We start from the raw sequence: 22,806 nt of genomic DNA, 5'->3' as shown, positions 1-22,806 counted from the left end.
CATTATAATTATGCTCTGTCTGGACACCCTGGTAATAATGCTCAGTCTCTATACCAGAAAGATGTCTGGTCCATATACCACAGCCATATCTATACACTCTGCCTGATCTATAGATGTTAGTAACAAGGCCTGGACTATACACTCTCAGGTCAATATTTAGTGCAGCAGTTAGCACTATTTTTAAATGCTGGCTGTGGCAGATAAATAAAACATATATTCAGCACTGGTACATAGATTACAGCTAGAAATGAATATCCTTGCAGTGTGGTCAGTGTTGGCACTATCCAAAAAACAGCACCACGGACCTTTAAAATTGGAACACAGTTCTTTAATGAATGAGCCTTGACAAAAAGACCTGACACGGGCCGTGTTTTGGTGACTAGCACCTGCGTCAGGGGTCACAGTGATGACGTGGAAAACTTGGGGAATAACTCAAATATATTCCTCTACAATATATTATTCCTTACCCCACGTCTCATATAGTAAAAGCTACAAAGCAACAAGGCACTTTCACTTTCTGTATCCAGATAGCAGCAATATTGAACCCACTATCCAGAGAGCTAACTGGCTAAAGTTAGGACAACAATTTTTCTGTCCTAACTTTATCCTGAGAGTTATCCAGAAAGCAGTGATATTCAGACTACTATTAGCTCTGCCCTCTCTCTGCTCATGTCTCATCTTGCCACTATATGGAAGATCCAAGGTATGGTCTGTAAATCCCATTACCTGCTGTTTTTTGATCAGGATATTGACGCTGGTTAGATCCTTCCCGTAGTCATCAGAGTGTAGCTGCCCCTCCAGGTTCTCCAACCAGCTATCTAGGGCTGAACAGCTCTGGGTGAATAGTTCTGCCCGGTTAGCATCAAAGAGACACTGGGCCTTCAGCTGTGTTGCGGACTCCAGCTCATCCCAGAGCTTATGTAGAGCACTTAGCTTTTCCCGCACTATAGGCTCCAGTTCTGGCTTCTCCACCAATAGTTGCTGACCCTCCTGTAAGGGGCCACATAGACAAAGAGAAAGAGAGAGAGATTGGGTATCTCAGCCTTACAAAGTGCCACTGGATCAACATTGGCTACACTTACTACAGTAGGACTTGCTTACCACACATGCATCTTTTCTGACTCCTTAAACAATTTCCCCTTAAGTTAGCCTCCTTATTTTCCATCTAAATGCGTGTTTCTCTGTGTTCTCTGTCTATATATTCTACCTTCACCTACCCCCTATGCTATTAAGATGTTTTAATGTATTTTGTGTTCACTTTTTAAGCAGAGTACTATGCTATAATATGCACTATTATTTGAATGGTTTTTACTGCAATAATCGCTAAGGACCAGATTCAGTAAATGGTGCCCCAAAAAATCAGCACGGAGCCCTATTCTATAAACAATGTTTCAAGTTGCTCACCATTTATAGAATAGTTTAAAGCACCAGGATCCGCACCCAACTTTGGGCATGAAGATTTACTCCAACTGATATCTGGTGTAAATTCTGGTGCATAAATTAGGCATGGATCCCCTGAATTCTATAATACTGTGCAGTTCTTTAGTGAATGCCCCTGATGCACCCATGCCCTTCCCATGACCCTTTTCAGTTGCATGATAAAAGATTTGCACACAGATCTTTCTAGAATAACACTTAGCAAGTTGTATGTGCAAGTTCTAATTTGAACCAATTAACTGCAATAATTGCTTGTGAGCACCCAATTATTGCTAGTTAGCTCATTACTCAAGTAAAATGTGTTTGCAACTTGGGTGCACAATTTTGGGTGCCATATATAGAAACTGGGGGTTATTGCCCCTGTCCAGGCTAGTCTCAGATTTCAGTATACTGGATTGCTTTTTACAAAGATAGGCCATTATGGTTTCCCTATTAATAAGTATGTATATTTTTTATACTGTTTTACAGTAGTTCTATTATTAGGTTTCAATTTAGTGTTTTCAAGTTTACCTCTTTTATTGTATTTATGTTTATTCTTAGTTATTTTACTATTCTTAAGCTGTTAAGAAAATATTAAACTGTACCTCCTGTACACTGCCTTGGATGAATCTCTTCATAAAGACTGTTAATAATAAATCCCAATAAATAAATAATAATAATCACTTCTATACACTATTAGACATACACATCATATGTACTTTGTCCCCGGAGGGCTCACAACCTAAGCTTTTTGTAGGTGGGTAATAGAGGGTTAAGTGACTTGCCCAAGGCAACAAGGAGCTATGGTGGGAATTGAACCCAGGTTGCCATGATCAAAGCCCAATACATTAACCATTAGGCTACACCTCCATTTGAGCAGAATGTAAGGCAATTGAGCTATTGTGCAGAGACAATAAGGTTGATTTTCCAAACCACATCAAACATCTGGGTCTCCATCTGAAGCCTGATTAGGGTACCTGGCCAAGTGCTCAAATGCTTAACTTGGGTCCATAGATTTAAGGTTTTGGATACTCAATAGGTCTCTTTCCATACACTGCAAGATTAGCTTCTAAAATGCTATGAAAAATCATCTTGATGTGTTTGCTTCAGAGAGCTTACAGTCTGAAGTTCATGTCTAAGAGGCTTAAATTAATCTCTGATCTTCTTTAAACCTAGCTGACTATTTAACTGGGTTTATTCTTACTGTTTTATTTCCAAGTTTAGAAATCTTTTAGCATCTATAATTCAGTCTATTCCCTTTGCTAGCTTAGTACCTTACTTTGTCCTTTTTCATTTCCACTCACATTACCTATATTTATTTTTCATTTATTTATCCAAATTTCTATTCTGCATAATCCTACATTCTTACAATCATTAAAGATGCATGCAGTATTATTGAATTCGGCAATCCGTGTCTAATGTACGTACAAGGATTTACACCAGGTGTCAGTTGTTGTAAATCGTCATGCCCAACGTTGGGCACGGATCTCAGCACTATGTGCTATTCTATAACAGTGCCCAATTCTGACTGTCATTTATAGAATCCAGCTTATAATCGAAAGTGATCGCCGGCTATCTTCCAACACAAATCGGGAGATGGCCGGCGATTTCTTAAAAACGGCGAAATTGGTATAATCGAAAGTGGCATTTTTGACAGCATTGCCGCTTTCCCGTCGCTTCGCCGGCGAAAGTTCAAGGGGGCGTGTCGGTAGATTAGTGAAGGCGGGACATGGGCTGGCATGGGCGTGGCTACCAGATGGCCGGCTTTCGCCGATAATGAAAAAAAAAAGCAGCGTTAAAGTAAAATTATGTATCATACCTGATAATTTTCTTTCCATTAATCATAGCTGATCAATCCATAGACTGGTGGGTTGTGTCCATCTACCAGCAGGTGGAGATAGAGAGCAATCCTTTTGCCTCCCTATATGTGGTCATGTGCTGCCGGAAACTCCTCAGTATGTCGATATCCAAGCTCCATCCGCAGGACTCAGCACTTAGAGAATTACACCCACAAAGGGACACTCTGCCCAGCTCACCACCGCCGAAACGGGGGAGGGGAATTAACCCAGCTCATCCCCACACAAGTGGGGGAGGGGAATCCGTCCAGCTCATCCCCGCGGAGCGGGGGAGGGACACCACCCCGCCGATGCGGGGGGATCTGGCTTATCCTGCAACCGCAACCGCGGGAGGAGCTGACTGACCCTAACACCGCCGAAGCGGGAGGGGTACAAAGCTGCCCTACAGCCGCACGAAGCGGGAGGGAGCGCCGGCAGAATTTATGTCTCAATCCAGCCCCGTAAAACGGAGGGGAGAGGAATGCAACAGCTCACTGTAACACAAACTCGTCTCAACTCTTGAAGAATCCAATTGAAAAAACTTGAACACGAAGTCCTCCTGAACAAGAACTGAAGACTAAACTTGAATCTGAAATGCAACCAGAATATAAACAGTACAGATATCTGGGAGGGGCTATGGATTGATCAGCTATGATTAATGGAAAGAAAATTATCAGGTATGATACATAATTTTACCTTCCATATCATCATGCTGATCAATCCATAGACTGGTGGGATGTACCGAAGCAGTACTCACCCAGGGCGGGACATTGAAATCCCTGACCGCAACACTGAAGCTCCAAACCGGGCCTCCGCCCGAGCAGCCACAGTCAAGCGGTAATGCCTGGAGAAGGTATGGGCCGATGCCCAAGTTGCCGCCTTGCAAATCTCTTCCAAGGAGACGGACCCGGCCTCTGCCATCGAGGCCGCCTAAGCTCTAGTGGAGTGAGCCTTCAGCTGGATAGGCGGCATCTTCCCCGCGGCCACATAAGCCGCTGCAATGGCTTCCTTGACCCATCTTGCCACTGTAGGCTTAGCAGCCTGCAGACCCTTACGAGGACCTGCAAACAGGACAAACAGATGATCCGATTTCCGGAAATCATTGGTCACTTCCAAGTATCTGATGATGACTCGTCTCACATCCAGATATTTGAGAGCAGAGTATTCCTCTGGGTAGTCCTCCCTACGAAAGGAAGGGAGACAGAGCTGCTAATTCACATGGAAGCGAGAAACAATCTTGGGCAGGAAGGAAGGCACTGTGCGAATAGTCACTCCTGCCTCAGTGAACTGCAGAAAAGGCTCTCGACATGAGAGTGCCTGGAGCTCGGAAACTCTTCCGGCTGAAGTGATAGCCACCAAAAAGACTGCTTTCAACGTCAGGTCTTTCAGAGATGCCCTCGACAAGGGTTCAAAAGGCGGCTTCTGCAAGGCTCTTAGCACCAGGTTGAGATTCCACGCAGGCACCACTGAGTGCAGAGGAGGGCGCAGGTGATTAACTCCCTTGAGAAAACGTACCACATCTGGCTGCGAAGCCAGGGAAGCACCTTTCAGGCGGCCCCTGAAGCAAGCCAGAGCCACTACCTGGACTTTAAGGGAACTGAGCGACAGGCCTTTCTCCAGACCTTCTTGCAGGAACGCCAGCACTGAAGAAATTGGAGCAGTGAAGGGAGAAAGTGAGCCTGCTTCACACCACGCTGCAAAGGTACGCCAAACCCTGGCGTAAGCAGTAGAAGTAGAGCGCTTCCTCGCTCTCAGCATAGTGGCGATGACCTTGTCTGAGAAGCCCTTCTTCCTCAGACGCTGCCGCTCAATAGCCAGGCCGTAAGACCAAAGGGGGAGGGATCCTCCATCACCACGGGACCCTGATGCAACAGGCCCTGCTCCACTGGCAGCCGCAGAGGGTCGTCCACTGAGAGCCTGATCAAGTCCGCATACCAGGGACGTCTGGGCCAGTCCGGACCCACCAGGATTATCCGGCCCGGATGCTTTGCCACCCGGTCTAGTACCCTGCCCAACATGGGCCAGGGCGGGAACACATAGAGAAGCTCTTGTGTCGGCCACTGTTGGAGAAGAGCATCTACTCCCAGAGATCGAGGGTCCCGTCCTCTGCTGAAAAAGCGTGGCACTTGGCAATTGGCCGATGACGCCATCAGATCTAGGCTCGGCTGGCCCCAGCGCTTCGTGATGTCCAAGAATGCCTGAGCCGATAACTGCCACTCTCCGGGATCCAAGGTATGGCGACTGAGAAAGTCCGCCTTGACATTCATGACTCCGGCAATGTGGGCAGCTGACAGCTGTTCCAGGTTCACTTCCGCCCACTGGCATAGATTCATGGCTTCCTTGGCTAGAGGGGCGCTCTTGGTACCTCCCTGGCGGTTGACATAGGCCACAGCCATGGCATTGTCCGACAGGACCCGTACTGGCTTCAACGCCAGTACCGGGAGGAACTCCAAAAGCGCCAACCGAATGGCTCTGAGTTCCAGGAGGTTGATAGACCACTTTGCCTCTGCAGGAGACCAGAGCCCCTGCGCTGTCCTTCCCAAGCAGTGGGCTCCCCAGCCTGTCAAAGAGGCGTCCGTCGTGACGACAGTCCACTCCGGGGTCACAAGAGGCATCCCTGCAGACAACTTGTCTGTCTTCAGCCACCAGCTCAGCGCCTTGCGCACTGCTGGGTCCAAGGGAAGGCGCACAGCATAATCCTCCGACACCGGTTCAGCGCTGCAGCAGAGAGTGTTGTAGTGGTCTCACATGAGCCCTGGCCCAGGGCACTACTTCCATCGTGGCCGTCATAGAGCCCAACAGCTGCACATAGTCCCAAGCCCGAAGCGGAGAGGCTACTAGGAACTGGTCCACCTGAGCCTGAAGTTTGACAATCCGATTGTCCGGCAGGAACACTCTGCCCACTTGGGTGTCGAATCGAACTCCCAGATACTCCAGGGACTGAGTCGGGCGCAGCTGGCTTTTCTCCCAGTTGATGATCCACCCCAGGGAGCTCAAAAGAGCAATCACCCGGTCCACAGCTTTGCCGCACTCTGCATAAGAGGGGGCTCGGATCAACCAGTTGTCCAGATAAGGATGGACTTGTACTCCTTCCTTCCGCAGGAAGGCCGCGATGACCACCATTACTTTGGAGAAGGTCCGCGGAGCAGTAGCCAACCCGAACGGGAGGGCTCTGAACTGGAAGTGTCGGCCCAGGACTGCAAAACGCAGAAAGCGTTGATGAGGAGGCCAGATGGGAATATGCAAGTACGCTTCCTTGATGTCCAAGGATGCCAGGAACTCCCCTGCCTTCACTGCCGCTAGAACAGAGCGGAGAGTCTCTATGCGAAAGTGCCGAACTTTCAGGGCCCGATTGACCCCTTTGAGGTCGAGGATAGGCCGTACAGAACCTCCTTTCTTTGGTACCACAAAGTAAATGGAGTAACGTCCCTTGCCAAGCTGATTTTCTGGCACCGGAACGACCGCACCCAGGCGGATCAGATTGTCCAAGGTCTGCTGCACTGCCACAGCTTTGACCGGAGACTTGCAGGGAGAGAGTACAAACCCGTCTCTTAAGGGTCGGCAGAACTCTAGCTTGTAGCCGTCTCTGATGACTTCCAGCACCCAAGCGTCTGAAGTTACCCTGGTCCACTCGCCCAGAAACGAGGACAGGCGTCCTCCAATCTGCACTGGGCCATGGACCAGGACCCCGTCATTGGGTACGAGACCCTGGGGGAGAACCGGAGGGCGCACCTCCGGGACGGCGGTCTCTGCGAAAGGAATGCTGCTTGGGGGAGAAATTCCTCTTGAAGGAAGAGGGGGCAGAGGAGCCCGACTTGCCTGGGCGGTACCGACTGGCTTCCTGAAACCGTCCTCTGGAGATACCGGGGAGAGCACTGGCCCGAGCCCTGACCTCTGGTAACCTCTTGCCCTTAGACGTGCCGAGATCGGTCACAATTTTGTCCAGCTCGACCCCAAAGAGCAGCTTGCCTTTAAAAGGCAACTTAGCCAGGCGGGACTTAGAGGCGTGGTCAGCAGACCAATGTTTCAGCCAAAGCCACCGCCGCGCAGAGACTGTCTGAGCCATACCTTTAGCCGAGGCTCTTAAGACATCATACAGTAAGTCTGCCAAATAAGCCAAGCCCGATTCCAGGGCCGGCCAATCAACCCTCAAGGAAGGATCCGAGGGGGAAGCCCGCTGCACAATCGTGAGGCACGCCCTGGCCACATAGGAGCCGCAAACTGAGGCCTGCAAACTTAAGGCAGCCGCCTCGAAGGACGACCTTAAGGCCGCCTCCAATCTTCTGTCTTGGGCGTCCTTTAGGGCCGTGCCACCTTCCACCGGCAACGCCGTTTTCTTAGTCACCGCAGTGATTAAAGAATCCACGGTAGGCCAAAGAAAGGCCTCCCGTTCACTTTCAGGCAAAGGATAGAGGCGGGACATAGCCCTAGCCACTTTGAGGCTCGCTTCCGGGACATCCCATTGAGCCGAAATTAAGGTGTGCATGGCATCATGCACGTGGAAGTTTCTAGGCGGGCGCTTCGTCCCCAGCATAATGGCGGAGCCAACAGGGGCTGAGGGAGAGACGTCCTCTGGAGAGGAAATCTTCAAAATGCTCATGGCCTGCACTAACAGGTTGGGCAAATCCTCTGAGCGAAAGATCCGCGCTGCAGAGGGGTCATCCGCTCCATCCGAGCGGGAATCCGTCTCCTCCAAGGAATCCCCAAAGGACCGTTGGGAGAACTCAGATACGCTGCCCTCATCTACATCAGAGGAAACAGAGTCCTCTAAGGCCTGGGAATCCACCCGAGGGCGTTTACTTCCAGGGGCCTCAACCCCTTTATCGGACAAGGGAGAAAGGGCAGCGTTTTGCATAAGGAAGGCCTGATGCAGCAGCAAAATAAACTCGGGGGAGAAACCCCCTCGACTGTGCACTTCAGCAGCCTGGGCCACAGCCCTAGACGCACCCTCAACCGGCGCTCGCAAGAGTGGGGGAGAAACATGCTGCGCATCCAAGATGGCGTCCGGCGCAACACTCCGCGAAGGAGCCGCGCGGGAAGAACGGCGCTTAACTTTAGCCTCTTTTTTGCCGTCGCCCAAATCAAGGGCGGCCATGGCATTAACGTCTCCCAGCTCAAGAGCGGCCCAAGAAGAAGCCGTCCGAGCAGAGTGGCCGGCCAAGATGGCGGAGGCGAGCAGCGGGGGATGGGTGTTTATGGCGGGAAAAACTGCCGCACCAGAGGAAGACCCGGGACACTGACCGGCCTCCGAACTGACACCCAACAAGGGCGAATCAGACTTTAAGACCCCAGCATCCCCGCTAGAAGCGCACACGCGGTCCGGGGAGCGATTCTTCGCGCCCTCGCCCTCCGACGCCATAGGCCACATGGAGATCGATCGGGGAACCCCCTGCCCGCTATAAAAAGGTAAAAATTACCTGCTTCTCGCTCCGAGCTGTAACGACCTGGTGTCCCAGTGAGTAGCTGCAATAAACGTTTAAAAAAACGTCGAAATAAACACCTTTAAGGACGTCCAAAATTTTTTTTTTTTTTTTTAACGGAGCCAGCGGGAGGGGGGAGAAAAGGAGGGACCTGGCGCCACCAGGTTTGCACTTGCTCAAGAAGAGCCCTCAACCCCAGGTACTCAACAAAACCTAAAAATTAGGCTTGGAGACCTAGCCAGAGCTGCTGCTGTGTGTGACCACCACCTGCTGAGATAGAGAACATACTGAGGAGTTTCCGGCAGCACATGACCACATATAGGGAGGCAAAAGGATTGCTCTCTATCTCCACCTGCTGGTAGATGGACACAACCCACCAGTCTATGGATTGATCAGCATGATGATATGGAAGCAGTATTTCGCCGGGTTTACTTGGTCCTTTTATTTTCACGACCAAGCCTCAAAAAGGTGCCCCAACTGACCAAATGACCACTGGATGGAATGGGGGATGACCTCCCCATTCTCCCCCAGTGGTCACCAACCCCCTTCCATACTAAAAAAATAAAACTAAAAACCTTTTTTGCTAGCCTGTATGCCAGCCTCAAATGCCGTGCCCACCTCCATGACAGCAGAATGTGTTATATCCTCCGACAGCCTTTCCCTGGTTGCGATGTGGCTCTCGGGTGAGTGTGACACCTTTTCTGTTAGGTGCCCTGCAGAGTCACATTAGCAATGCACTGTGGTGGGTGTAGGGTACTGGGCTCTACTCGCATGGTGCTTTTCCCCCCTGCTAACTGGGTCAGAGTGTGCCCTGTTTTGTTTCCTGTTGTAGTCCATGCGGTAGGGGCCATTTTTGTAAGCCAGTTTTAGTTCCCTTTCCTGTGTTAGCCACGTTAGAGAACGTAGTTCTTACCTTGCATGGTGCTGAAAGAGGGCATTGTACACCATTGTGCCAGCTCTGACCTACTGCTAATCTTAGTACCAGGGGACTCTTTGCCAGTGGGGTACAACCTCTGATCTGCAGTTAACTGTGAGTAAACGTGGTTATTTCAAGAAAGGACTTTTTCAGAGAGATTAGTCTTCAGGTGTGAACTGGTGTGCCAAAGTTATACAGCAGCAATAAGTCCTAGAGGCTGTATGCAGGTCCCTGGAGCAATTTTAGTGGGTGCAGTACATTTGTGGGTAGTGGGTTTGGGGGGGGGGGTGGTTGGGGGGGCTCAGCTCCCTAAGTAAGGGAGCTTTTCTGAAGTCCACCGCAGTGACCCCTAGAGTGGCTGGTTGGTGTCCTGGCATGTCAGGGGGGCCAGTGCACTAAAAATGCTGGCTCCTCCCATGGCCAAATGCCTTGGATTTGGCTGGGGTTTGAGATGGCCGACATAACTTTCCATTATCGCTGAAAAACAAACCCGGCCATCTCAAAGGCATTTGGCCGGGCTAAACCGTATTATTGAAAAAAAAGATGGGCGGCCATCTTTTTTGATAATACGGTTCCAGTCAGCTGTAGCGCCGCTGCCAACATAGATCGCCGGCGATCTATTTGGCCGGCGACGTTCGATTATGCCCCTCAATATCACTCTGCACGCACTTTTTTCGGTGCCCAAATTTGGGCACCATTTGACTTTAGTCTATAGGGGGACAATTCTATAACTGGGTGGCAAGATTCTGTTACAGAATATTAGCATAAGTTGGAATCCTTGCACCTACATATAGGTTCACCCACTTGTGCCATATCAATAGCAGGTAAATGCATATGTCTAAATGTGGCACTTATATGTGTAGCTTACAATATTCTGTAAGTTACGCATGTAAGTAGGAGACATGCCCAATATCTACCCATGTACCTCCCTCTGTGAATGCCTCTTTGCATTTACACGCTAAGGCAGCTGCACGCTAAAGTTGTAGAATATTGCTAAACATGCATCTAGCTCTTAAGTGTGTAACTGTTACAGTTACGCATGTGCTAGTGTTCTATAACTCACTCATGCAATTGGCACCTCACTATAGGCAACCTGTTACACTAATATTCTATAATTTGACACCTCAATTTAGGCGCCCTGATGCTATGCGGTGAGTGCCAATTCTATAATGGCACCCTGGTGCCAAGAATCTGTTACAGAATATTAGCATATGTTGACATCGACATGCCTACTTTTAGACATGCCCATTTACACCAGGTCTATGGCTGTCGTAAACTGGAGTGCCTAAGTTCACCATGCAGTGCATGCAACTTATAGTATTCTGTAAAATGCATGCACAAGTATGCCCCCTTATTTACACACTTACGCACGCCCTTATAGAATAGCACTTACTGCACTTGTGCACATAAGTGCCAATTATGGTGAATGTAACTTCACGTGCCCAGCTTTGCAATTACCCATACACTTTCAATATATCCAGAGAGTCTAAACTCATCCTAAATACATCTGATGGAATACAGTGAATATCTTCTACCAAATATGGGGGAAAATTCCACAAAATAATCTGCTTGGCCAACCTGCAGTATCTCTGTGTTTGAATCATTCAATTTTAAATTATTCTTGGTAAACCATTCTATCATCTTCCACAAAGAGGATTTCAGTGCCTTGTTGCGGAGTGGAGGAGTAGCCTAATGGTTATTGTAGCAGACATTGATCCTTGGGAATTGGGTTCAATTCCCACTACAGCCCCTTGTGACTCAGGGCAAGCCACTTAACCCCTCCGTTGCCCCATGTACAAATAAGTACCTGTATATATTATGTAATCCACCTCAAATGTAGTTGCAAAAAACACAGAAAGGCAGCATATCAAGTCCCATTTCCTTCCCCCCTCCCTTTTTATCAGATCCTTGCTATTTTACTGGGACTAACAACTCTATATACATCTACCAAGATATCCCATACTTTGTGATTAATGACCTGAACAGAGACCTAAACTTATTGAAAACTATTTATATATATTGAAAACTAGGGGAACAATGCTGATCCTTGTGGAACCCCACATAGAAGTCTTCTGAGGAAAACTTTCCATTCATTACTACTTACTGCACTCTCCCCTTCAGGAAAGACTGAAGCCAGCCTCAGGTGTGCTCTAATTCCCAATTACTTACATCTGCACAAAAAAAATCTTAAAATCCATCAGAACAAAACATGCCAGATCCTAAAGTATGAGGAACATTGTTTTCCATTTACCCCAGCAATGTAAAGACAAATCCATAATTGATACTATTATGGATTCTATGCTGTAACTAGCATGGCATCTGGACTGGAATCTAAAAAGAGCCTTACCATCTTGCAAGAAAGTCACCAACTGCATATGTGCCACCTTATCCAAGATCTTGGCTATAAAAATGGCAAATTTGCACACACTCTTATATTAGCAGTAAACTGTTTTCTACATTGATCTGTTACCTCTCTTAAATACTATTATACTCTCTTCACTAATGTCTGAATAATCACCAGCACATCATCCACAAACTGCCTCATAATGTAAATGGACAAATTAACCCTGCGGTATCATTTAGAAGGATTGGTGTGCCTGATCTGAACCTTATTCCTCCAATGTATTAAATGCCTTATGCAGCATACCAATGTGCATTCAGCTGTGGCTGCTATCACCAGCTTTGAGAACTCAGCACACCACTCATTAGTTTTATGGTAACAGAACAGATGAGAGTAACTAATTCCCCTCTCCCATGCCCTGCCTACCTTGTCAATCTTGTTCAGCCAATCCTTGTTGGAAGCTAGCTCTGCCATGAAGGCTTGGTGCTTCTGCCACTTGCTATGGAGGTTGCGGGCCTCATCATAGGACATGTCTTGGGCTGTCAGCATTTTCTCATTGATCCAGAGGCTCAGCTGTGGTGGAGGAGGAAGAAAAGAGAAATACAGTGACTGTAGGAAGACTGGTAGAGAAAGGCAGGGAAGATAGCTGAAGAACATGGTCCCTATTCCCTGAGAACACTCACAGAACACCGAAATATATCATTCGGAGAAAAGGAAGAAAACTTATGCCTAATAAGCCTCCAAACACTACTGGTATTATCAACAATTTTCAATTCCTTAACTGTGTCTGTACCCCTGTAAATCACCATCCCTGTGAAATCGTGGGCACTGCTATCATACAAAGTGCAATTTTCATACTCCCCATGGATATTGCAGTCCCACCATAGGAAGTTGTAAATTCAATTTCAAAGTGAAACTCCATGCGAGAAGATAGAATGAGCTGCTTTGTTGATGCCCCACAATAGAGCTGAGGAAAGCAGGGCAGGGAGCAATGGGAGGAGACAGAGGAGAAAGAATGTCATCAATCAGTCATAACAATCCCTGAATCATGTGACCAAAGGAAAGTAAAAAGGGGCAGAGGAGACCATAGGGGAGATCAAAAGGTACAGGCAATGGAAGAAAAGTATGAAGATGGTGGAGGAATGATAAGAAAAGAATTGGTGCTGAGAGAAGGTTGCAACAAGGCTGGAGAAAGATTGGGATTAGAGAAAATAAGAATATAGAGGCAAAAACAAATAATAAAACCTTGTTCAAGTACATAAAAAAAAAGAAGTCTATTAGATCATTTGATGACCAGGAGTAGCGAATGATACATACCTGTAGCAGGTGTTCTCCAAGGAGAGCAGGCTGATTGTTCTCACGACTGGGTTGACGTCCACGGCAGCCCCCCCCAACCGGAACAAAACTTTGCGGGCGGTCCCGCACGCAGGGTACGCCCACTGCGCATGCGCGGCCATCTTCCCGCCCGTGTGCGACCGTTCCCGCTCAGTTGAATGACAAGCAAAAATGAGTAAAAACGCAACTCCAAAGGGGAGGAGGGAGGGTAGGTGAGAACAATCAGCCTGCTGTCCTCGGAGAACACCTGCTACAGGTATGTATCATTCGCTTTCTCCGAGGACAAGCAGGCTGCTTGTTCTCACGACTGGGGTATCCCTAGCTCTCAAGCTCACTCAAAACAAGAACCGAGGTCAATGGAACCTCGCAACGGCGAGGGTATAACAGAAATTGACCTACGAAGAACAACTAACTGAGAGTGCAGCCTGACCAGAATAAATTCGGGTCCTGGAGGGTGGAGTTGGATTTAAACCCCAAACAGATTCTGCAGCACCGACTGCCCGAACCGACTGTCGCGTCGGGTATCCTGCTGGAGGCAGTAATGTGATGTGAATGTGTGGACAGATGACCACGTCGCAGCCTTGCAAATCTCTTCAATAGTGGCTGACTTCAAGTGAGCCACCGACGCTGCCATGGCTCTGACACTATGAGCCTTGACATGACCCTCAAGAGCCAGCCCAGCCTGGGCATAAGTGAAGGAAATGCAATCTGCTAGCCAATTGGAGATGGTGCGTTTCCCGACAGCGACCCCTTTCCTACTGGGGTCAAAAGAAACAAATAATTGGGCGGACTGTCTGTGGGGCTGTGTCCGCTCCAAGTAGAAGGCCAATGCTCTTTTGCAGTCCAATGTGTGCAACTGACGTTCAGCAGGGCGGGTATGCGGTCTGGGAAAGAATGTTGGCAAGACAATTGACTGGTTAAGATGGAACTCCGACACCACCTTTGGCAGGAACTTAGGGTGAGTACGGAGCACTACTCTGTTATGATGAAATTTAGTATACGGAGCATGAGCTACCAGGGCTTGAAGCTCACTGACCCTACGAGCTGAAGTAACTGCCATCAAGAAAATGACCTTCCAGGTCAAGTACTTCAGATGGCATGAATTCAGTGGCTCAAAAGGAGGTTTCATCAGCTGGGTGAGGACGACGTTGAGATCCCATGACACTGCAGGAGGCTTGACAGGGGGCCTTGACAGAAGCAAGCCTCTCATGAATCGAACGACTAAAGGCTCTCCAGAGACGGCTTTACCCTCCACACGATAATGGTAAGCACTAATCGCACTAAGGTGATTCCTTACTGAGTTGGTCTTGAGGCCAGACTCTGATAAGTGCAGAAGGTATTCAAGCAGGTTCTGTGCAGGACAAGAACGAGGTTCTAGGGCCTTGCTCTCACACCAAACGACAAACCTCCTCCACTTGAAAAAGTAACTATTTTTAGTGGAATCCTTCCTAGAGGCAAGCAAGACACGGGAGACACCCTCAGACAGACCCAACGAAGCGAAGTCTACACCCTCAATATCCAGGCCGTGAGAGCCAGAGACTGAAGGTTGGGGTGCAGAAGCGCTCCGTCGTTCTGCGAAATGAGAGTCGGAAAACACTCCAATCTCCATGGTTCTTCGGAGGACAACTCCAGAAGAAGAGGGAACCAGATCTGGCGGGGCCAAAAAGGCGCTATCAGAATCATGGTGCCGTGGTCTTGCTTGAGCTTCAGTAAGGTCTTCCCCACCAAAGGTATGGGAGGATAAGCATACAGGAGGCCGGTCCCCCAATGGAGGAGAAAGGCATCCGACGCTAGCCTGCCGTGTGCCTGTAGTCTGGAACAGAACAGAGGCAGCTTGTGGTTGGCCTGAGAGGCGAAAAGGTCCACCGAGGGGGTGCCCCACTCTTGGAAGATCTTGCGTACCACTCTGGAATGGAGCGACCACTCGTGCGGTTGCATGACTCTGCTCAGTCTGTCGGCCAGACTGTTGTTTACACCTGCCAGGTATGTGGCTTGGAGAAGCATACCGAACTGGCAAGCCCAACGCCACATCCCGACGGCTTCCTGACACAGGGGGCGAGATCCGGTGCCCCCCTGCTTGTTGATGTAATACATTGCAACCTGATTGTCTGTCCGAATTTGGATAATTTGACAGGACAGCCGATCTCTGAAAGCCTTCAGTGCGTTCCAGACCGCTCGGAGCTCCAGAAGGTTGATCTGAAGATCCTTTTCCTGGAGGGACCACAGTCCTTGGGTGTGAAGCCCATCGACATGAGCTCCCCACCCCAGGAGAGACGCATCCGTCGTTAGCATTTTCATGGGCTGTGGAATTTGGAATGGGCGTCCCAAGGTCAAGTTGGTCCGAATGGTCCACCAGTGCAGTGAAGTGCGGCAACGGGTGGAGAGGCGGATGACATCTTCTAGATACCCGATGGCTTGGCACCACTGGGAAGCTAGGGTCCATTGAGCAGATCTCATGTGAAGACGAGCCATGGGAGTCACATGAACTGTGGAGGCCATATGACCTAGGAGTCTCAACATCTGCCGAGCTGTGACCTGCTGAGACGCTCTGGTCTGGGAAGCCAGGGACAGGAGATTGTTGGCCCTCGCTTCGGGAAGGAAGGCCTGAGCTGTCTGAGTATTCAGCAGAGCTCCTATGAATTCCAGAGATTTGGCTGGCTGGAGATGGGACTTTGGGTAATTTATCACAAACCCCAGCAGCTCCAGGAGGTGAATAGTGCACTGCATGGACCGGAGAGCTCCTGCCTCCGAGGTGTTCTTGACCAACCAATCGTCGAGATATGGGAACACGTGCACTCCCAGCTTGCGTAGATACGCCGCGACCACCACAAGGCACTTCGTGAACACCCATGGGGCAGAGGTGAGCCCAAAGGGCAGCACACAATACTGAAAGTTGCCGTGTGCCCAGGCGGAATCTGAGATACTGTCTGTGAGCTGGCAGTATCGGGATGTGAGTGTATGCGTCCTTTAAATCCAGGGAACATAGCCAATCATTTTTCTGAATCATTGGCAGAAGGGTGCCCAAGGAAAGCATCCTGAACTTCTCTTTGTCCAGGTATTTGTTCAGGCCTCTCAGGTCTAGGATGGGGCGCATCCCCCCTGTTTTCTTTTCCACAAGGAAGTACCTGGAATAGAATCCCTGCCCTTCCTGCCCGAGTGGTACGGGCTCGACCGCATTGGCGCTGAGAAGGGCGGAGAGTTCCTCTGCAAGTACCTGCTTGTGATGGGAGCTGAAGGATTGGGCTCCCGGAGGACAATTTGGTGGAGGAGAGGCCAAATTCAGGGCGTATCCGCACCGCACTATTTGGAGAACCCACTGGTCGGAGGTTATAAGAGGCCACCTTTGGTGAAAAAGTTTTAACCTCCCCCCGACTGGCAGATCGTCCGGTACGGACACTTTGATGGCGGCTATGCTCCCATGGATCCAGCCAAAAGCCCGTCCCCGGCCTTTGCTGTGGAGGCGCAGGGGGCTGCTTAGGCGCACGCTGTTGATGGGAACGAGCGCGCTGGGACTGTCCCTGTGCCTGATGAGGCCTTCGGGCCGGCTGGGTGTACCTACGCTTGTTATAGGCGTAGGGCGCAGCCTGCCTGGCCCGGGAAAAACGTCCACCTGCTGAGGTGGATGCTGAAGGCGCCCGGTGGGAGAGCTTGTCGAGGGCGGTTTCCCGCTGATGCAGTTGGTCCACCAACTGCTCGACCTTCTCACCAAAAATATTAACCCCCGGCAAGGGACATCGGCCAGTCTCTGCTGGGTGCGGTTGTCCAGGTCAGAGGCACGCAGCCATGAGAGCCTGCGCATCACTATACCTTGGGCCGCAGCACAAGATGCCACGTCACAGGTGTCATATATACTCCTGGACAGGAACTTTCTGCACGCCTTCAGCTGCCTGACCACCTCCTGAAAAGGCCTGGACTGCTCCGGGGGGAGCTTGTCGACCAGGTCCGCCAGTTGCTTCACATTATTCCACATATGTATGCTCGTGTAGAGCTGGTAAGACTGGATGCGGGTCACGAGCATGGAAGATTGGTAGGCCTTCCTCCCAAACGAGTCCAGAGTGCGAGACTCCCGCCCCGGGGGCGCCGAAGCGGTATCCCTCGAACTCCGTGCCCTCTTGAGAGCAGAGTGCACGACCGCCGAGTCATGAGGCAATTGAGGCCGCATTAACTCTGGGTCCGAGTGGATCCTGTATTGGGACTCCGCTTTTTTGGGGATGGTGGGATTAGATAATGGTCTCAACCAGTTCCGAAGCAGTGTCTCTTTGAGGACATTGTGCAACGGCACCGTGGAGGACTCTCTAGGTGGTGATGGATAGTCGAGGACCTCGAGCATCTCAGCCCTCGGCTCATCCACAGAGACCACGGGGAAGGGAATGCAAATAGACATATCCCTGACGAAGGAGGCAAAGGAGAGGCTCTCAGGTGGCGAGAGCGTTCTCTCTGGTGAAGGAGTGGGGTCGGAGGGAAGGACCACAGACTCCTCTGAGGAGAAATATCTGGGGTCTTCCTCCTCCCCCCCACGAGGCCTCTTCCTCGGTGTCGGACATGAGCTCCTGTAGCTCAGTCCTCAACCGGGCCCGGCTCGAATTCGAGGCACCGAGGCCTCGGTGGCGTCGTCGAGCGGTGGACTCCCGCGCCGGCGGGGATGAAGCTCCCTCCATCGACGTCGACTCCACCTGCGTGGCGGTCGAGACCGGCGCCGCAAGCGGCGTCGAAGGCCTCGGCACGGGCTAGAGCACGCCGGCACCTCCATCATCGGCGCCGAGGGCGCAAGCACCACCGGCGCCGGCACAGTCTGGCGCATCAGCCCTTCCAGGATCCCCAGAAGGATGGCTCGGAGGCACTCGTCCAGGCCCGCTGTCGGGAAAGGCGAGGGGCCCGGTAGAGGAGTCGGTGCCAGAAGCTGGTCGGGTCCAGGAGACGGCACCGAAGTACTGGCACCCTGGCGTGACGATACCTCTACCACAGAGGGGGACCTCTCCTCTCGGCGCTGCCGCTTCCTCAGCGTCGAGTCACCCCTGGCGCCGGGAGCCGGATGCGCCATGGGCGACCGATGACGGTGCTTCTTTGCCTTTTTTCGGTGCCCGTCATCGGCGCTTGGTGGAATAGAAGAGGAGGAAGTAGATCCCCCTCGGCCTCGAGGGATCGGGTCCGACAGGGTTCGGTCCCGAGGGCCCTGGGTAGAGGGAGTGACCGGGGCCGATTGCCCACGTGGCCTCTCACCCCTGCCGTCTCCGGAAGACCGGCGGGCCGACGGGACCTGTGCTCCTGGGGTCGGTGCCGATTTCGTGGACATCGGTACCGGTACCGAAGATCCGGCCGTCGACACCGATGCTGTCGAAGTCGACGTCGAGGGGCCGGCGCAAGTTCCAAAAAGACGGTCCCGTAGAACTTGCCTCGCTACCTGTGTCCGTTTCCGGAGACCGAGACACAAGGTGCACGTCTTGGTATCGTGCTTCGGCCCGAGGCACTGGAGGCACCAAGCGTGAGTGTTGGTCTGCGAGATATGCCGGCCGCACCGACCACACTTTTTAAATCCACTCGGGACCTTCGAGGACATCGACGGAAAAATCGCGTCGGCGAAGTCAAAGTCGTCGATGGTGGCGGTAAAATTCACGCCTAGAAAAATAAATCGACCGCGCGGCCACAAGGCCGCAACGAGACGTCCCCTCTAAAACGACGAGGGAAAACAAAGTTCTCTTTTTTTTTTTTTTTAAACAAAATAAAACAGAAAAATGAAGAAAATAGAACGAAGAAGAGCTCGCGGCAAACGCGCGATCCGGTTTCCGGGGCTGACAGAGAGAGAGACGAACGCAGCTCTCTCCAGCGCGGAAAAGAAAAGACTGAGCGGGAACGGTCGCGCACAGGCGGGAAGACGGCCACGCATGCGCGGTGGGCGTACCCTGCGTGCGGGACCGCCCGCAAAGTTTTGTTCCGGTTGGTGGGGGCTGCCGTGGACGTCAACCCAGTCGTGAGAACAAGCAGCCTGCTTGTCCTCGGAGAATACAAGGTACAATCAAGGAGAATAAAAACATATAAATGTATATGAATTCTTTGCTTCAGTCATTACTGAAGAGAATATTAGGGAGATACCCACACCATACCTGTTCAGTGATATAAAAATTTCCTTCTCAGGAGGTAATTCTAACAGGTAGCCTAGGTTAAGTGGACTGGAGGGCACCTATTTGTCAATATAAAATACTAATGTAAATTCTACAAATAGTGGGCGTAAGTTTTTGCACCAAAGTTATGGTGCTATGCACATAAATTACAGTATTCTGTAAGTTATGCTTGTAAGTGTGAATCCCAGACTCTGCTCAGACTCTACCTATGTGTATGTCTATCTGTAAAATACACACTATGTGAGATGGGTGCATATTTACAGAATAATGCTTAGATATAATTTTTGCATTTGTACATATTATTTTAATATTATTCGATAGAAAGTAAAATTTAAAATTTTATCCTTGATTCATAATTCACTGAATGATGATGCACCTGTAGCTATTATTAGTTCATTAAGGATTTATTGCCCCGAAATTACCTTACATTCTGCAAACAAATTATTACTCAATGTGCTATCCTTCCACCATATTAGACTCAATGAATATCATTCCTCTATATTTTATTTTGAAGGTGTTATGCTATGGAATGATCTGCAAATTGAATCATGTAAACTTGTCTCGGTGTTACTATTTATAAAGCGATTAAAGGCACACGTATTTATGCATGCTTTCATCTCCTATTGAGCGATTATTGAAGCTTCCTACATCACCAGGAAATGCTGATTGAAATGCTGATTTATTGTTGATTTAGATTTTAGTAAATATTATATACTAAACGTTTGCCTTGAGAATATCAATTCTAACCACATAATTGCAAACTGCTGTGCCTCATACAGCTTGTTTATTATAGAGGTAAGATAAGTCCCTTACCTCTATGATTTAGATTTTAACAATTTTTATTGATGACTTCTTGAAAGGTAACACAAAACATGGAGTAAATACAACAACCATAGGAAACCAAATAAAAAAAACATTCCAGACTGGCTTACCCCCAGTAAATCAAACCAGCCATCAAATTTTTTCCCTTAACAACCCCCCCCCCCCCCCCCCCCCGTCAGGGCTGAGGCCTGTACTCTTGATACCTCTAGCTCCCAACAGGAAGGACAATGAAAACAGTAACTCCCATGTTTCATTTAGTTGTTTTATATTTTATAACCAATTTGTTTGTATTGTGGTGTTTTACATTTTTATTGTGCATGTTTTTATTGTAAACCACCCGGAATGGCATGATAGTGCAGCTTACAAATCTTTTTAAATAACATAAAATAAAATAATGATTAGGTGTATAATTGGCTACTAACTATTGGCAAGTATTTTATAGAATTAAATGAGGTTAAATGGGCAGTATTCACAATGGAGAAGGGTAGTTAGTGGGGTTCCTCAGGGGTCTGTGCTAGGACTGCAGCTTTTTAATATATTTATAAATGATTTAGAGATGGGAGTAACTAACGAGGTAATAAAATTTGCTGATGACACAAAGTTATTCAAAGTCGTTAACTCGCGACAGGATTGTGAAAAATTACAGAAGGACCTTACGAGACTGGGAGACTGGGTGGCTAAATGGCAGATGACGTTTAATGTGAGCAAGTGCAAGGTGATGCATGTGGGAAAAAAGAACCCGAATTATAGCTACGTCATGCAAGGTTCCACGTTAGGAGTTATGGACCAAGAAAGGGATCTGGGTGTCGTCGTCGATAATACACTGAAACCTTCTGCTCAGTGTGCTGCTGCGACTAGGAAAGCGAATAGAATGTTGGGTATTATTAGGAAAGGTATTGAAAACAGGTGTGAGGATGTTATAATGCCGTTGTATCGCTCCATGGTGCGACCGCACCTTGAGTATTGTGTTCAAATCTGGTCGCCGCATCTCAAGAAAGATGTAGTAGAATTGGAAAAGGTGCAGCGAAGGGCGACTAAAATGATAGCGGGGATGGGACGACTTCCCTATGAAGAAAGACTAAGGAGGCTAGGGCTTTTCAGCTTGGAGAAGAGACGGCTGAGGGGAGACATGATAGAGGTATATAAAATAATGAGTGGAGTGGAACAGGTGGATGTGAAGCGTCTGTTCACGCTTTCCAAAAATACTAGGACTAGGGGGCATGCAGTGTAGTAAATTTAAAACAAATCTGAGAAAACGTTTCTTCACCCAATGCATAATTAAACTCTGGAATTCGTTGCCGGAGAACGTGGTGAAGGCAGTTAGCTTAGCAGAGTTTAAAAGTGGGTTAGACGGTTTCCTAAAGGACAAGTCCATAAACCACTACTAAATGGACTTGGGAAAAATCCACAATTCCAGGAATAACATGTTTGTATGTTTGGGAAGCTCGCCAGGTGCCAGGTGCCCTTGGCCTGGATTGGCCGCTGTCGTGGACAGGATGCTGGGCTTGATGGACCCTTGCTCTTTTCCCAGTGTGGCATTACTTATGTACTTATGTACTCTCAATGCCTACAGTTATGATTGGAGAAACCAAAGGCTCTCTCACAAAAACCTTGAGGTGTAAGAACGAAGATAATCAAAATGGGTCAATCCAAACACTTAAGGGGACTTCAGAAAAAACGAACCTCTAATCAAGTAACTGAGTTTTTAATGTAACATATGTATGTACCTACATAGTAATATACATAGTAGATGGCAGCAGATAAAGAGCTGTACGGTCCATCCAGTCTGCCCAACTGTCTCCCAAGATTAGGAAAAGCCCTTATCTTGCAGTTAGAAAGAGCTCCTAGGAATGCCTAAAGAACATTCTAAATGTAAATTTAGTGTTTGATTCTATTGCAAAATAGAGTTGCCAAAGTCACTAATTCTTCTTCTGATTTTTCTAATGAAGTAGATATATCCAAGCTATAACAATGTAACCCAGAGGATTTAGAAATTTCTGACCCAGTTGATACTCCACTAAATGAAGACAAATAATATGTGACTGTCTTTGGGGAATGGTGTCTAAAGTAGCAGATCCAAAATGTTGATAATGGCTGATATTTTCTCTTCATCCTCTATTTCGTCACCCTCATCCACGCCTGCCTCACTTCACTCATATCTGACTGCAGTAACATTCCTGTGCTGGTCTCTGCTCGGACAGCTTCTAGACTTTCAAATCATCACTCTACGGCTACTCTTTCTGGCCACCACTCCACCGCTTTTCATCGGCTTGTCACGCACCGCAGTTGCTCCCCCAGGAAAATTTACCTTAAGTATCTCTCCTGCTCGGACAGTCATCCAGATCTGTATCTATCCGTCAAAGTGGGCTACATCAATGCCAGGTCAGTGGTTAAGAAGCCGGAAACAATCTCGGACTGGCTCACCCAGGATAATCTCGATCTTCTCTTCATCACTGAAACGTGGATACGTGACTCTAAGGACCCTATTCTCCTTGATCTCTGCCCCCCTAGCTTCAAAATCGTACACTGGACTAGGCCGTGGAAAAGAGGTGGGGGCCTGGCCGTCATTTATCACTCGAGCCTCCGAGTTGACTCCCTAGAT

At 49.0% G+C, this 22,806-nt stretch overlaps 1 protein-coding gene across 1 annotated transcript in view; it reads right to left on the bottom strand.

Moving 5' to 3' along the window:
- SPTBN2 (spectrin beta, non-erythrocytic 2) overlaps positions 1–22,806 on the bottom strand; it is a 1,201,559-nt gene that overhangs the window by 483,397 nt on the left and 695,356 nt on the right. Inside the window, exons 18-19 of the mRNA XM_030217767.1 lie at positions 12,355–12,501; positions 727–990 (exon numbers count right to left, since the gene is read on the bottom strand). Coding sequence (XP_030073627.1) covers positions 727–990; positions 12,355–12,501 — 411 coding nt within the window. The remainder of the gene's footprint in view (positions 1–726; positions 991–12,354; positions 12,502–22,806) is intronic.

This window comes from Microcaecilia unicolor, chromosome 11, assembly GCF_901765095.1.
Source record: "Microcaecilia unicolor chromosome 11, aMicUni1.1, whole genome shotgun sequence".
Lineage (NCBI taxonomy): Eukaryota > Metazoa > Chordata > Amphibia > Gymnophiona > Siphonopidae > Microcaecilia > Microcaecilia unicolor.
This window is presented reverse-complemented; position numbering and strand designations above follow the sequence as displayed.